The sequence below is a fragment of the Maniola hyperantus genome, chromosome 21 (assembly GCF_902806685.2).
Source record: "Maniola hyperantus chromosome 21, iAphHyp1.2, whole genome shotgun sequence".
NCBI lineage: Eukaryota > Metazoa > Arthropoda > Insecta > Lepidoptera > Nymphalidae > Maniola > Maniola hyperantus.
The window spans coordinates 11859400-11873610 of record NC_048556.1 but is presented as its reverse complement, the minus strand read 5'-3'; the positions used below and the strand labels follow the sequence as shown (position 1 = coordinate 11873610).

At 43.6% G+C, this 14211-nt stretch overlaps 1 protein-coding gene across 2 annotated transcripts in view; it reads left to right on the top strand.

The window, feature by feature from the left end:
• The window catches only part of LOC117992188 (R3H and coiled-coil domain-containing protein 1), a 29327-nt gene that overhangs the window by 8268 nt on the left and 6848 nt on the right, over positions 1–14211 (top strand). The window contains exons 4-7 of one of the 2 annotated variants that reach the window (XM_069505657.1): positions 3010–3061; positions 7286–8292; positions 13431–13545; positions 13848–13969. In XM_069505657.1, coding sequence (XP_069361758.1) covers positions 3010–3061; positions 7286–8292; positions 13431–13545; positions 13848–13969 — 1296 coding nt within the window. Of the gene's footprint in view, positions 1–3009; positions 3062–3092; positions 3284–7285; positions 8293–13430; positions 13546–13847; positions 13970–14211 lie in introns of those variants that run through there. The other variant, XM_069505659.1, reaches the window with a different exon arrangement.

Genomic DNA, 14211 nt, shown 5'->3' with positions numbered 1-14211 from the left:
TTCATCACTTTCGGCCGCGTAGGTACTGTATGCACTTTGTTACGTAACAATGCAATGGTGCTAATTATTATCTATACTAATATTATAAAGAGGTAATGTCGTTAAGTTTGTTTGTAGGGGATAATCTCTGGAACTACTGAACCGATTTTGAAAATTCTTTCACCAATAGAAAGCTACATTATTCCTGAGTGACATAGGCTATATTATATCTACACGCGGGCGAAGCCGCGGGGATCAGCTACACTAGCGGCACGCTATGATGGCCGGTTTGACACATTACAATAGTGATGTGGAATGTCAATTTATTCTCGAACAAAAAACAATTAAGTTTTGTTTTTGTACCTGATTAAATAGGTTTAATAAAACAAAAATGTATATGTTTATTTAATTTATTTGAACGAACTGAATATTTGAACGAAAATGAATATACATACTTTATATGCACACAAGAAACATATGAATACAAAAGATACCGAAAAAGGTGCCACAAAAGGCCATAATTAATCAGATTCGTCCATACTACTATTTTCACTGTCGTCACTGCTATCATCACATACATTAATAATTATATGTTCGTTTTCTATAATATTATCTATTTTCACATCTCTTTCATAATCTTCCCTTATTAATTTAACAGTTCTATTCACAACCTTTTCCCAGTCTCCTTTAGTCACATGTTCACAAGCTTCTTCTAATAATTTTAGCATTTTTTTTGTGGTAAATGGGGGTTCTGTATTGTGTCTTGCAGCATATCCCTTAATTTGAGCCCACACCAACTCAATCGCATTATACTCACAATGGTAAGGCGGTAACCGTATAACTCTGTGCCCATGTTCTAATGCTATTTCGTCAATGACGTATCGGATCTTGGTTGGTTTGTTTTCTTTTAAAAGACGTACTAATTCCGCTTTTAACATATTCATGTTTGCATCTACGCCATTTTTACGAAGCCATGCGACGATATCAGCTTTCTTTTGGGATTGGGCAGGTGGCTTGTCAATTTGCATCGAGTGGTATGGGGCGTTGTCCATAATTATAATAGATGGTTCAGGGAGGCTACACAACATTGAGGTAAACCATTCAGTAAACTTTTCTCCATTCATGTCTTCATGATAGTCTCCAGTGGTTTTTGACGCAAAAGCCATGAGAGAACCTTCGACAAACCCGTTGATGGTTCCGGCGTGACAAATTATAAGTCGCGATCCTTTTCCTACAGGAACTTTGGAAGTAGATGCTGCTGTGTCATCGTTCCAAGAACGGCCTACAGTATGGTTAGCATTAAGCCATGTTTCATCCAAGAACACAACATTTTGCCAATTTTTGATTTCTTTCACTTGCCGTAAAAAAGTATACCTTGCCATCGCTATATCAAATCTTTCCATCAATATTTTGCGTTTGTTACATTTTTTGTATCGAAATCCAATGGTCTTCAAAATCTTCGTTAAAGAACTTTCCCCACCGAAGAATAATCCAGCTTCCTTCAGTGAATGCACCAACTTTTTTCTTGTTGGATACTCCTTCTGTAAATAGTAGCCGTAAACATGTCTTCGGATAGCATCGGCATCAAAGCTATCGATGCCTACGACTGGTTTTGCTCGTTTTCTCTTTTTTGGTGTGTGAAGTTTATTTTCTTCTGTGCCAGTCTCGCCATATTTTTTTTTAGTTATCCGTCTAACAGTTCGTTGTCCAATATTAAGCGCATCAGCTACGCGTTCAACCACTGACGTTATAGGTAAAATTGGCCCTCCATTTTGAGCTTCACGATCGAAATAGTTACGAAGGCGTATTAGGAACTCACGTGTCTGACTATTTAGAACAGTTCTCTGCGTACGTTCGGTCATATCGACGAAATCCACAACAAAGGGCTTGAACAGAGTCCAAATTAACGAGCAAGGGTCAACAGTAATGCAGTATCAATATTTGAAATCCAAAGCCAGGTCAAAACTATATCACAATCGCATTGCACTGACAGTTTATACTTTTCGAAGCAACGTCAATTCGAAACTGCTTTGTTTTGCATTGAGCATTGACGCGAGTTTGCCGGAGGTAGTAGTTGTGCTAGCCAGCGATCCTATGTGACGATCGTATTAGATTCCATTTTTAAAAATTTATTGATATTTTTTTGCGATTTCAGAGGTTTGTCCACATAGTGAAAATTGTTCATATTCACAAGTACATTCACCCCTTAAATGGTGCAAACTGATTTTTCTACACTTGTATACATTTAAGAAATCAATTTAATAAATAAATTTTGAGTCCTAAACCTAAAACTACATTCGATAAAATTTATGAATCTCTGCACATCACTATCGTCAATAAAGTAATACAATTATTTCCTTCAAAGTCGTTATCAATTAATACGGAACTTCATGAGCGGACAAACGTCAAACCGGCCATCATAGCGTGCCGCTAGTTTAGTTATTATTATTCATTCTAAATTTTTTTGGGATCTTTTAATCATTATAATAGGACTATGTTAGATCCATAATAACCTAATTAATTATTTATTGTTATACACTATCTCTAAACTAGACTAAATGAATAGGTCTAAGGTCCAGTTGCATGACAGGCGACGGTTAAACTTTGACCACCAATGAAAAGTAAAATAGGTTGCATAAGTCAGCATCGCCTCCTTCATTTATGTTAAAGGTTATTATTTTGTTACAAAGTTCAACCCTGATTTGTGCAACCTATTTTGCTTTATTGTAGGTTGAAGTTAAACCATAATCCTAACAAATTATTCCATCCTTTGTAGGTTTTTGATGACGTTTTCATTTTTCCATAATTATTTAATATTGACGCCTCAATAAAGATCGTCGGTGTCACGTCTTGCTCCAAAGGAATGGAAGAGTAAATAAGTTTTCGTAAAGATCACGTAACTGACCTACCACAACCACAAGTCGAGTCCACGTAGTGAACTGAATGTTTCCTGGTATCCTATAGGCTGTATAGGCTGTATAGGCTGTGTAGGTGTATAGGCTAGGAACTTATGGTGTGTTTATGTAACAGACGCGGCGGGCGGCTGCAGGGCGGCGCGGGCGCAGGCTCAGGAAAAGCTCCGGTGAGTGCTCGCTTGCGGCTTGACGCTTCCTACTTCACTCGTTGTCCGACCTCGCTCCGGCGCGGACGTGTGCACTGCGCTCGCTCCACGGTTATCACATCAGTAACACTCGTAACACTAGGAACTGTGCAGTGAATGTTGTGGACCTTACGAAGTGGTGATAGAGGTGCTTTTAGTGCGGTCGTGCATGTCGACCTTGGAGGGCACTGACGTCGATACCGAGTTAGTATGTTTTGATAAGCGGTTTCCGTGTTTTCCACTTGTTTTGGCTCCTTTAGTTAGGAAGTGCGTATTATGATTTACTATAAGGTTTTCCGGGTCAAAGGACAACCGATCCCGTGAAGGAAAACATCGCGAGGAAATCTGCATATTTGTGAGTTCTCCATAATCGCAAGAGTGTGTGAAATCTGCCAATCCACACTGGTGCTAGACTAAGTTCATATCCTTCTCATCCTGCGAAGTGACCCGTGCTCAGTAGTGAGCTGGTAATGGGTAGATGATGGTGATGATGATGATTGAGTTTTTAATTTTCAATGCAATTACCTGCGAAATGTGACAATCTATGAATCAAGCTTTTCTCATATCTACTACCTATTCTTAGCGAATGAGTTTGCTTTTTCTGTTAAAACAACCTTCGTGTTCACTCGAGCCACTGCCACTGTTGCATCGCATGCTACGTAATGACACAGGACATTCAAGTTGCTATCCTTGAAGTATCTAGTAGTAACTAGTAACTTAGAGTACGTACAGTGCAGGTACAGTACGCGCCCGAAACTAATGTACATCGGCCTTTACAATGACATTTCGGCTTGTAGTTGTCTCTGTCACTCATACCTAAATGACGTTTTGTCGGTCTCAACGACAGAGACAGTGCTCTACAAATATGCTATCTCCTTCTAAAGGTCGATGTACTTTACTTTCGGTCGCGTAGGTACTGCAGGCAGTAGGAATCAAATCATTTTACATCAGATGTTCACGATTCATTCAAAATAAATATTTGTCTTTCTCGTCGTTGTTTGTTACGAATTTATTATTATCAAGACAATAATTAGTAATATATACACAAGTATTTTTACAATATATTATATTGACATTAACCAAGGTAATGTGTGCACAGTGCACACCTGGTGATAAGTGTAGGTTTACGTCAGTAGTGTTGCAATCTGTATTGTTGTTGTAGAAATATATGTTATCTCAGTCACTCTGCGTACTCACAATAACGATAATTGCGTTCGTTGACTGATTAGTCATTACCTTGGTAATCACTCATTACAATGTCGTCATCGTTATCATCAATTATTTATTATTTTATAACCTGCAATTTTATCAGTGTCTCTTTGCTAAAAATTCTTACACTGAACTATCAAATTTCATCATATTATACGTATACTAGTAATTTCATGATCAGGGTTTTTTAAGATTCCGTACCTCAAAAAAAAAAAGTAACCCTTATAGGATTGTCTGTATGTCTATCAAGAAACCTATAGGGTAGTTTCCGTTGACCTAGTATCGTAAAATATGGCAGGTAGGTAGGTCTTATAGCACACGTAAAGGGAAAAATCCGGAAACCGTGAAATTGGGGTTAGGTTAGGCCGCATAACAAATGCGTTCATGAACAAATCATTAGTACCTACTATTTCAACTTTCAAAGTAAGATAATATACCGACTGGGGTATCATATGTAAGGGATTTTTACCTATAGGTACATTCTAAAACATATTTTTTTCATGCATACTAGTTTTTGACTTATCGTGCAAAATGTCGAAAAAATACGCCTGTAGTTCGGAACTCTTGGTGCACGAGTCTGACTCTCACTTGGCCAGTTTTTTGAAAAGGCAAGGATTTTTAAAAACCTAATTCCACGCGGACGAAGTCGCGGGCATCAGCTACATAGTTATTTACAAGTGGGTGATAAAGAGAGCAATGTTTCAACACAACTCGTTTTCCATGTTCGTTGTTTTGGTGCAATACTCAAGCTGCTTTTGCGCCGTCAATATTGACATTTCGAGGTGCTCACTGTTGACCCGGTTTCATAATTTTAGGTTTTTATGTAGGTATCGATATCGTGGTGTAGTTAATTATTGTTATCTCGGAACTCGTTTCCTCATCGTAAGTGATTTAGTAATCATAATTTCACGATCATTACATTTGTGATTTATTGATTGCAATGAATCAAATTTTCAAAGTAAAATAACTATATCAAGTGGGCTTTACCTGTACATTCTAAAACAGATTATTATTTATTTTTACGCATAATAGTTTTTGATTTATCGTGCAAAATGTCAAAAAAATACCAGATTACGGAACCCTCGGTGCGGAGTCTGACTCACACTTTTTTAAAATTATTAATTATAGGCGCACGCTTGACCACGATCACACCTGATGAGAAGTGATGATGTGGCCTAAGATAGGACGCGTTTGCCTGGAAGGTGCCTATTCACTCTTGTTTTAAAGATACCCGGATTATAATTGACAGGAAACACTGATCTAGGAAGAGTGTTCCAGACCCTAGCCATGCGTATAGGGAACTATGACGCAAAGCGATTCGTACGCGAAGATGGAGTGTATGCACTTGGTCGGTTTTCAATAATTAAATCTATACTAGATATTTTTTGCTTAAAATGCATTTCCTGGCAGCCCTTCGAGGGGTCAAAAGTCATCGCGACCCGCAAGCAGGCCGGCTGCAGTGTCAAAACAAACAACATTAGAATGGTCGGCGAGTGCGTGCGGAAAGTGTGTCGGTGAGAGGCTGTTACGTGCCACGACCTTGGCCCGCTCGGCGTTACGTGGAGCGGCGCCCGGCAGTGAGGCAATGCCCAGTGCCCACGCGGTGCCAGCGCGCAGTCGACACTATACAGCTGCTATCAGTGTTTCCATATGTAAATTGAGAATTACCGTGTTCAAGGGTTAAAATTACGGTGTTTCTAGATTAAATTACGGTGGATTAGCTAAAAGAATACCGTGTAAATTACCGTGTCACTTTTAAAAGAAAAAACGTCACGAATTAGCTTTTTAATCAGCTATTAATATTATTCTGAATCTGACTCTCCTAGCATAGCAATATCTTTTTCATATACGGATTTATTCATATTAATATTTTGTTAAATCTCATTAGTTTTACATTTTACTCCTTCCTAATTGCTTGAATAAGGACGAAATACTACTATTACGCAGTATATTATGAATTTTTAACGTGATTTTGTATTACGGTGACACGGTCAAGGTAATGGCCATATTACCTTGACGGTAGATTAGGGCTGAATTACGGTGCATCTATGGTAATTACCATGTACATGGAAACACTGGCTGCTATGTCACGTTCGCAATCATCTCTGACCGGTTGATACTCGCTCCCTATTGGCTACAATGTATTGTTGCAACAAGAATACTATAAATTCAGCCAATCAAAACAATTGCGATTCCCTCCCCGGTGACGCTGTAGCGGCCAGTAAGGTCTACGCAGCATAGTCAATGCGAAACAAAAACAATTAGGCGCCGGCGGCGCCCCCGTGCAATCAGTGCCTCGGCGCCCTTTAGTAGGCAAAATATCAAAATCGAAACTGAAAATATTTGACGATGAACCTACAATTTTCACTTTACACAATCAGTCACTACTTTTCTTTCACTTGTGAAAATAAATTATTTTATCTTTATTTTTTATTTTATTTTATCACTTTATTTTATTTTATCGTTGTTCATTAAATTAGTAACTAAATTGCGAAACTATATGAACATTTAAATATTAATTACTTTTGAATATGTTCTGTCATCTTTTATTAAAAACTAGCTGATCCCCGCGGCTTCGCCCGCGTAGATTTAGGTTTTTAAAAATCCCGTATAGCCTATGTCACTGAGGAATAATGTAGCTTTCTACTAATGACATAATTTTTAAAATCGGTTCAGTAGTTCCAAAGATTACCCTCTACAAACAAACATAACGACATTACCTCTTTATATAATAGTACAGATACAAAGGTCTATAAAGTAGTTCCCATGTGAATTTAGGAATTTGTGTAGACAATTCAAAAAAATTAAATCTTTCGCACATTACACTACGCATTAGCAAAACATAATGTGGCCTTTATACGTTGTTACTCTTAAATAATCTGATTACCATTGTGTTGCGGTAATGACACAATCCACTCGCCGGTCGGCTTACGCAAGCTCAGGGCGAGTGTCTGCCGTCTGGTGTTGGCTAATGTGTGGCTAATGTGTTGTTGGCAGAGCCGGCGCCGGCGCCAGGCCGCGGCGGCCCGACCGCGCCGTGTACGTGCCGCGGGCGTTGCGCGCGCACGACAACGACGACGCCCGCCCACCGGAAGGCAACAACACCGCCGCCAAGGACCGCTCCGCGCACGGAACCCCCAAGCGGGCGCTCGACAAGCAGTTCTGCAACGTGTACACCCCGCCCCACCTGAGGAGCCAGCCGCCCGCCCCCGACGACGACCCCGTGCCTTCAGTGCCAAATAGTGATACTAGTTGTAGCGACGTAGACCTAGCCGACAATTTTTACATAGGAGATTATTTTGTGAACGGACAGTTGGGGCTCTACCGACCGAGCTGCTTCCCCTACGACGACAGCTGGAGCGCCCCCCCCTGCGGCGACATGGCCGCGCGGGTGCCCAGCGGCGACGTCAGCATCGGCAGCATTGTAGACAGCGACTACTTGTACGGCAAGGACGAGGACGCGGAAGCCAACGAGCTGAAGCGAGCGTCCCAGGAAATTAATAGAAGTAGCAAACGAATTATTAAGCAGAGTTTCGACTCTGACGTTCTAGTTATATCCGATCCGATCGAAGAGGCGCCCAGCCTCCGGAGGCCGAGCCGCGCCGACGATAGAATAGAAGAGAGGGAGCCGGAAACGAGTCCCAAACCGAAATTAGAAGCGAAAGTATCTCTGAAACGGGAGGAGAACGACTGGGATGCAGTGTTCGACGACAGCGGCGAGTGTCTGGACCCGTCCCTGCTGGAGGAGCTGACGGCCACGGTGGGCAAGGTGCACATCAGCCGGACCAGGCACAAGTACGAGCAGTACCAGACGCGCGGCCAGGCGCTGCTGAGCGCGCCGCTGGACGACACGTTCGCGCACGTGCTGGAGGCGTACGACTTCCCCGGCGAGTTCAAGACCAACGACCTGCTGGCGCTGTTCAGCGAGTACAAGGACACGGGCTTCGAGATCAAGTGGGTGGACGACACGCACGCGCTCATCGTCTTCAGCAGCGCCAAGATTGGTGAGTTTACTCAAATCATTAGTTTATCTCAGGAGCCTCCAAGATGGTCAAGCGGCTTGACTTTCGAGCACGTAGATTTTTGCTTGATGCTCGAGTCGAGCATTTACGTGATTTTATATTTTTGCTTGATGCTCGAGTCGAGCATTTACGTGATTTTATATTTTTGCTTGATGCTCGAGTCGAGCATTTACGTGATTTTATATTTTTGCTTGATGCTCGAGTCGAGCATTTACGTGATTTTATATTTTTGCTCGACGCGCCGTTCAGCCAATGTTCGAGATATGAGAAGAGCGCAGTTTGCTTGATCGAGCGCTTGGCGGGCGCATCGAGCCGCTTGACGGGCGCATCAATCCGCTTGACGGGCGCACCGAGCCGCTTGACGGGCGCATCAATCCGCTTGACGGGCGCACCGAGCCGCTTGACGGGCGCATCGATCCGCTTGACGGGCGCATCGAGCCGCTTGACGGGCGCACCGAGCCGCTTGACGGGCGCATCGAGCCGCTTGGCGGGCGCATCGAGCCGCTTGACGGGCGCACCGAGCCGCTTGACGGGCGCACCGAGCCGCTTGACGGACGCATCGAGCCGCTTGACGGGCGCACCGAGCCGCTTGACGGGCGCATCGAGCCGCTTGGCGGGCGCATCGAGCCGCTTGACGGGCGCACCGAGCCGCTTGACGGGCGCATCGAGCCGCTTGGCGGGCGCATCGAGCCGCTTGACGGGCGCATCGATCCGCTTGACGGGCGCATCAATCCGCTTGACGGACGCATCGAGCCGCTTGACGGGCGCACCGAGCCGCTTGACGGGCGCATCGAGCCGCTTGGCGGGCGCATCGAGCCGCTTGACGGGCACACCGAGCCGCTTGACGGGCGCAACGAGCCGCTTGGCGGGCGCATCGAGCCGCTTGACGGGCGCATCGATCCGCTTGACGGGCGCATCGAGCCGCTTGACGGGCGCACCGAGCCGCTTGACGGGCGCATCGAGCCGCTTGGCGGGCGCATCGAGCCGCTTGACGGGCGCATCGATCCGCTTGACGGGCGCATCGAGCCGCTTGACGGGCGCACCGAGCCGCTTGACGGGCGCATCGAGCCGCTTGGCGGGCGCATCGAGCCGCTTGACGGGCGCACCGAGCCGCTTGACGGGCGCATCGAGCCGCTTGGCGGGCGCATCGAGCCGCTTGACGGGCGCACCGAGCCGCTTGACGGGCGCATCGAGCCGTTTGACCGTGTCAGAAGCTATTTAGAATTATTCAACGTGCAATTTACCCAAATCTCACTCTGCCTCGTATTCTTCATCTTTATGGAATTTAGGAATGGAATGTCCTTCTGCCACATATTATACCTTCAAGACAAGAGTGAACAGACATCTTCTAGGCAAGCGCGCTCCAACCTAGACGTGCATTGCTTGTCATTAAGCACGATTGTCGTCACGCGCAAGCCTGTCTTGCAATTAAAAAAGAAATAGTATTAACTTTCGTTTTCCGCGGCACGAGTGGAGCCTGACCCAGTTTCCGCATTTGGATTCGAAACACGATCCGCCGCCTTGAACTTGACAACGTGCTTGCCTCACACTCACCACCACCACTCACCACCACCACTCACCACCGAGGCTGTTAAATAATAATGATTATTAAGCTTTCATAACTTTATCGTATCTTCGACGTAATGTTGAAGGCTTAAAATCTTTTCAAACGAGCTTAATCTAACAATTATGTCGATTGGATATTTTCATAAATATGAATGAAATGAATTGTTGATAAATTTTTGATCACTAGGGATTTAGAATAATTGTGAAAAAGAATAACTTCTCGAGAATATTATGGCGCTAAAACTCAAATAAGCCTGGGACTTGTTGGGTTTAGTACGATATCCTCGTTCTATCCACCATACAGAGCCTGTTTCAACCATTGCCTTAATATTTAAAAATGTTCTGACAGGTTACGAATTTAGTTTTTGTTATTTATCCAGTATCCAGCTCTTTAGTGCTTGGAGGCCAAAGTACTTGTGAGTGACCAGTGCGTCACTCAGTGCGTCAGTGCCAAGATGACATATTACAGCTAACTAGCGACCTAGATCTATGTTCCCTTTGAGGCCCATAGTTTTGGCCATAAGAAAGCTCAGCCACTCAGCGGGCGATGGAGTTTCTCTACGTGATCAATGAGGAAATGAGGAGATCCGTAGGAGAACTAGAGTAACCGACGATGTAGCTCAGCAGGCAAAGTTCGAAAAACCGTTAAAGTTGGGGTCCCAAGGTGCTGGCATGGCGACCTTGCAACTTTGCAAGCCTCTTAGGTAGGCAGACGACATCAACGATTCTGTGGGAGCCTCCTGCAACCGTCTAGCTGTGGACCAGAGGTGTCAAAAAATAATGTACCTAATAAATTTATTAAATATATAAATGTATTCAAGATATTCGTTTTTAGATTAAAACAAAATTGAATACAATATATAATAAGTAGTGAAAATTTGAGAAAATCCTTCCTAAAAAATAACTCAGGCGTTCGATCTTTGATACGCCGCGCGCGGCGCGACCGAGCGACGATATTAGAATAAAATATATTAGGTAGGTACAGCTGAATACAAATATCGTCGCGATTCGACGGTGAATAATTATTACATCGAATTTTCGTATTGGCCTGTTACATGTTGACTGTGATGATACGAGTATGCGGCTAGTATTTTTATCATTTTGTTTGTTTCGTAATAAATTTTGAATGCAGTTTTATTTATTTGTGAACTTGAGTGTCGATAAATATTTAATGCGAATAATTGTAATGTAGATTAGGCAAAATAATGTAGATTAGGTACATTTTTGTGTTGTGATAGATTTGTGTCGCGCGTTAATAATACCTATTATAGTAGATTTGTTCTTTTTGGAAATACTTGCGTCATTTTATAAATCGTATGAGAAAATGTTTTTCAAAGTGTAGGTATTATCATACATTTAAGTATTATAGGTAATAGGTTAGGTACGTGAAGTGGTATTGTTCTTTTTAGAAATCATCATCATCATTTTATAATTCGTATGATAATAAATATGTAGAAATGTATGATAATAAATATAGTAGTTACCTACTAAAAAGATTTTTTTATAGGTAACTAGGTAAACTTACCTACCTATTGTATTGTAGGTATCTACTTGACATTGCTTTATCGTTCTACTTGTTTTTATTTTTACATACATAGGTAGGTACTAGGTACTGTATTCCGCGACAGGTTGAGATGGCAATCGGGGTATGAGGCGGGGGTGACACCCCGCACACCCGCACGTCACCCTCGCTCGCCCGCACTGGGTTAGCACAGGGGCCGTGCGGGTGTGCGGGGCATTCCCTCCCCGATTGCCATTTCGACCTGTCGCGAAGGTATGGATTGGGTACCTATTAAGAGTAAAATTTAAAATTTAAATCAATCGAGTTAAATACAAGCTATACCCTAGTTCTCGACCTTATTGACGGTTATGAGAAAGTTGTTTTTTGTCATATTCTTGTTCAGTAGGTATCATTCATAGATTGTTAAAATGTTGTTCCCTATGTCAATAAGGTCGGAAATCGCTTGCACCCATTTATCTGCTTGCGCCTCATGGTGAAATCGGTGCAAGCAAATCTCGACCTTATTGACGGTTATGAGAAAGTTGTTTTTTGTCATATTCTTGCTCAGTATAATTCATAGATTGCTAAAATGCTGTTTTCTGACGTATGTCAATAAGGTCGAAAATCGATTGCACCCATTTTTCTGCTTGCGCCTCACGGTTCAAGCAATTTTTTTTTTTGTAACAAAATAATGTAACGTTAATAATTATTAAATATTTGTCTGTAACACGTGATAATATTGTGATACACACATGAACCTGTATTTGACACCTCTACTGTGGACGTCTATCGCGATGATGATGATTTGTCCAGTTTGTGTGTAAGCAAGGCAACAATACGTTAAACATTGAATTATTATGGAGCTACTAATGACGAACGCCGTGTGTTGTTGTGTGGAGTGTGGAGTGTGGAGTGTGGAGTGTGGAGTGTGGAGTGTGGAGTGTGGAGTGTGGAGTGGCAACAACGGTAGTTTCCCGCGCCACATTCCGTAGATTGTCGATAGCAACGGAACCAGTTGTAACAATCATCGCAAGGTGGAACTGCTTGTCTGTCACTAATCACTTCCATGTGGTGACGGGAAGTACTTCCTCGTTGCTGCATTGTGTATTGTGTACTAACATACTAACGTTTTTCTAATAATTATTATTAGATGCTATAAATTGTAACCCAGTTCGCTTTCCTTGTTGGGGTCTGAAAATTAGATATATGGGTAAAATTGGTTTCATAAAAAATGATTCCTACAAAATACAATTCCTTTTTAAATGTAATTGCGAATTACTGTGACTGTTCTACTGGACGGAGTATTGTATATCGCTGCTGTATACTATGTGTGTATGCAAGGTATGTGTAACTCGTAACGTAAATGAGCCTCGATAGCTCAACGGTTTAAGGAGCGGATTGAATGCCTTCATAAACTCGCTACAAATTATTTATCTCCGTCCTTGCCCCTCGACTCTTTCTCCCCTTTCTGGGCCAGACGTTCATAGCACGCAGCACTGGTCCAACTGATGTAACTAATACCGGCTGGACTCACGTTAATGGTCGGTGTAGGTCCGACTAGTTCGCTCACGATGCTCGAAACCAGAGTGAGGGAACTCTCGGTTTGACTCTGAATCGACGAATATGCCAAATATTAGGTTATGGTGACGTCAAATCAAAGAAAAATAGGGCTACTTGTGGGCTTCCTGCGTCTAACGTACTAATGTGGCGGTTGCCACAGATGCAACTAGATGGCGCTGTTCAATCGATAAGATTTCATGACGTAGTCCCGAACAAATGTACCGCCGACAGTACTCGCATTATCGGAGTTTTCTGCAATCTGGACTATATATAGAAGTTTCAAGACAACCGTCGGCCCAGCTGGCGCTACCGAGCACAACCAACCGCTCGGTGGGAGATCTCCCTTTGGTACGGTCGAGCCTGCACACCGTTCTCACACACTAACATTTGACGCCTGCCAGTGACGTGGAAGCCTCAACGTTTTGTTAGAAGTTCCCTCAGTCCTGAAGTGTGGTCGGAACGCTAAAGTGATAAACAATATGTGGTGTTCCAGCTGCCGAGGTGCTGGCGGCGCCGCGCTCGCTGGGCCGCGTGCGGCCGCTGCACGCCGCCACGCTCGAGTCGCGCAACAAGGCCAAGAAGTGCGCCGAGTTCCTGCAGCCCTACAGGTACGATCCTATCCCTTGACGAGGAGATACGTTTCCACCACGGAACAGCGCGAAGCCGTGAACGCACCCGTAGTGGACGTCCAATCTACTTGTACGAAGCGTTTCTGCTCAACGTGTAAGATACGAACCGCTACTGAGGTGCGGAATGCCCTTCCGGCGTCCGCGTTTGTCAAGTATGACTTGAACACGAGCAATACTTCAGGAAACATCACTTGCCAGCAAGTCTGATTGCTAGTCTATAAATAAATAAACCGCACGAGTGTGTAGAGTGGTTTATATCGATGGTGACGTGCGTGTTGCAGGCAGCGGCCGGAGACGTGCACGGCGCTGGCGCGGCGCCTGGTGTCGGGCGCGCTGGGCGTGCGGCTCAGCACGGCGCAGCAGGAGCGCGCCGAGGAGCGGAGACTCATCACGAGGGCCAGAGGTGCTACACTTACTTTAAACACTTCTAACTTTAACATAGTAGCAGAATAATTTATGGTTTACTCCCTCAATGCTAATGCAGAAATACCACCCGGGGATTTCAGGAACTGTTGATTATGAATTGTACAGTATGCCCCAAATAGTCACCATTGAACTCCAAATCCGTCAACTTAGTTACGATTTTTATAGTTTTTTTTGTTTTAATTAAGTTTTTGAGCAAGGGATGGAGGAGTTATCCGGGAG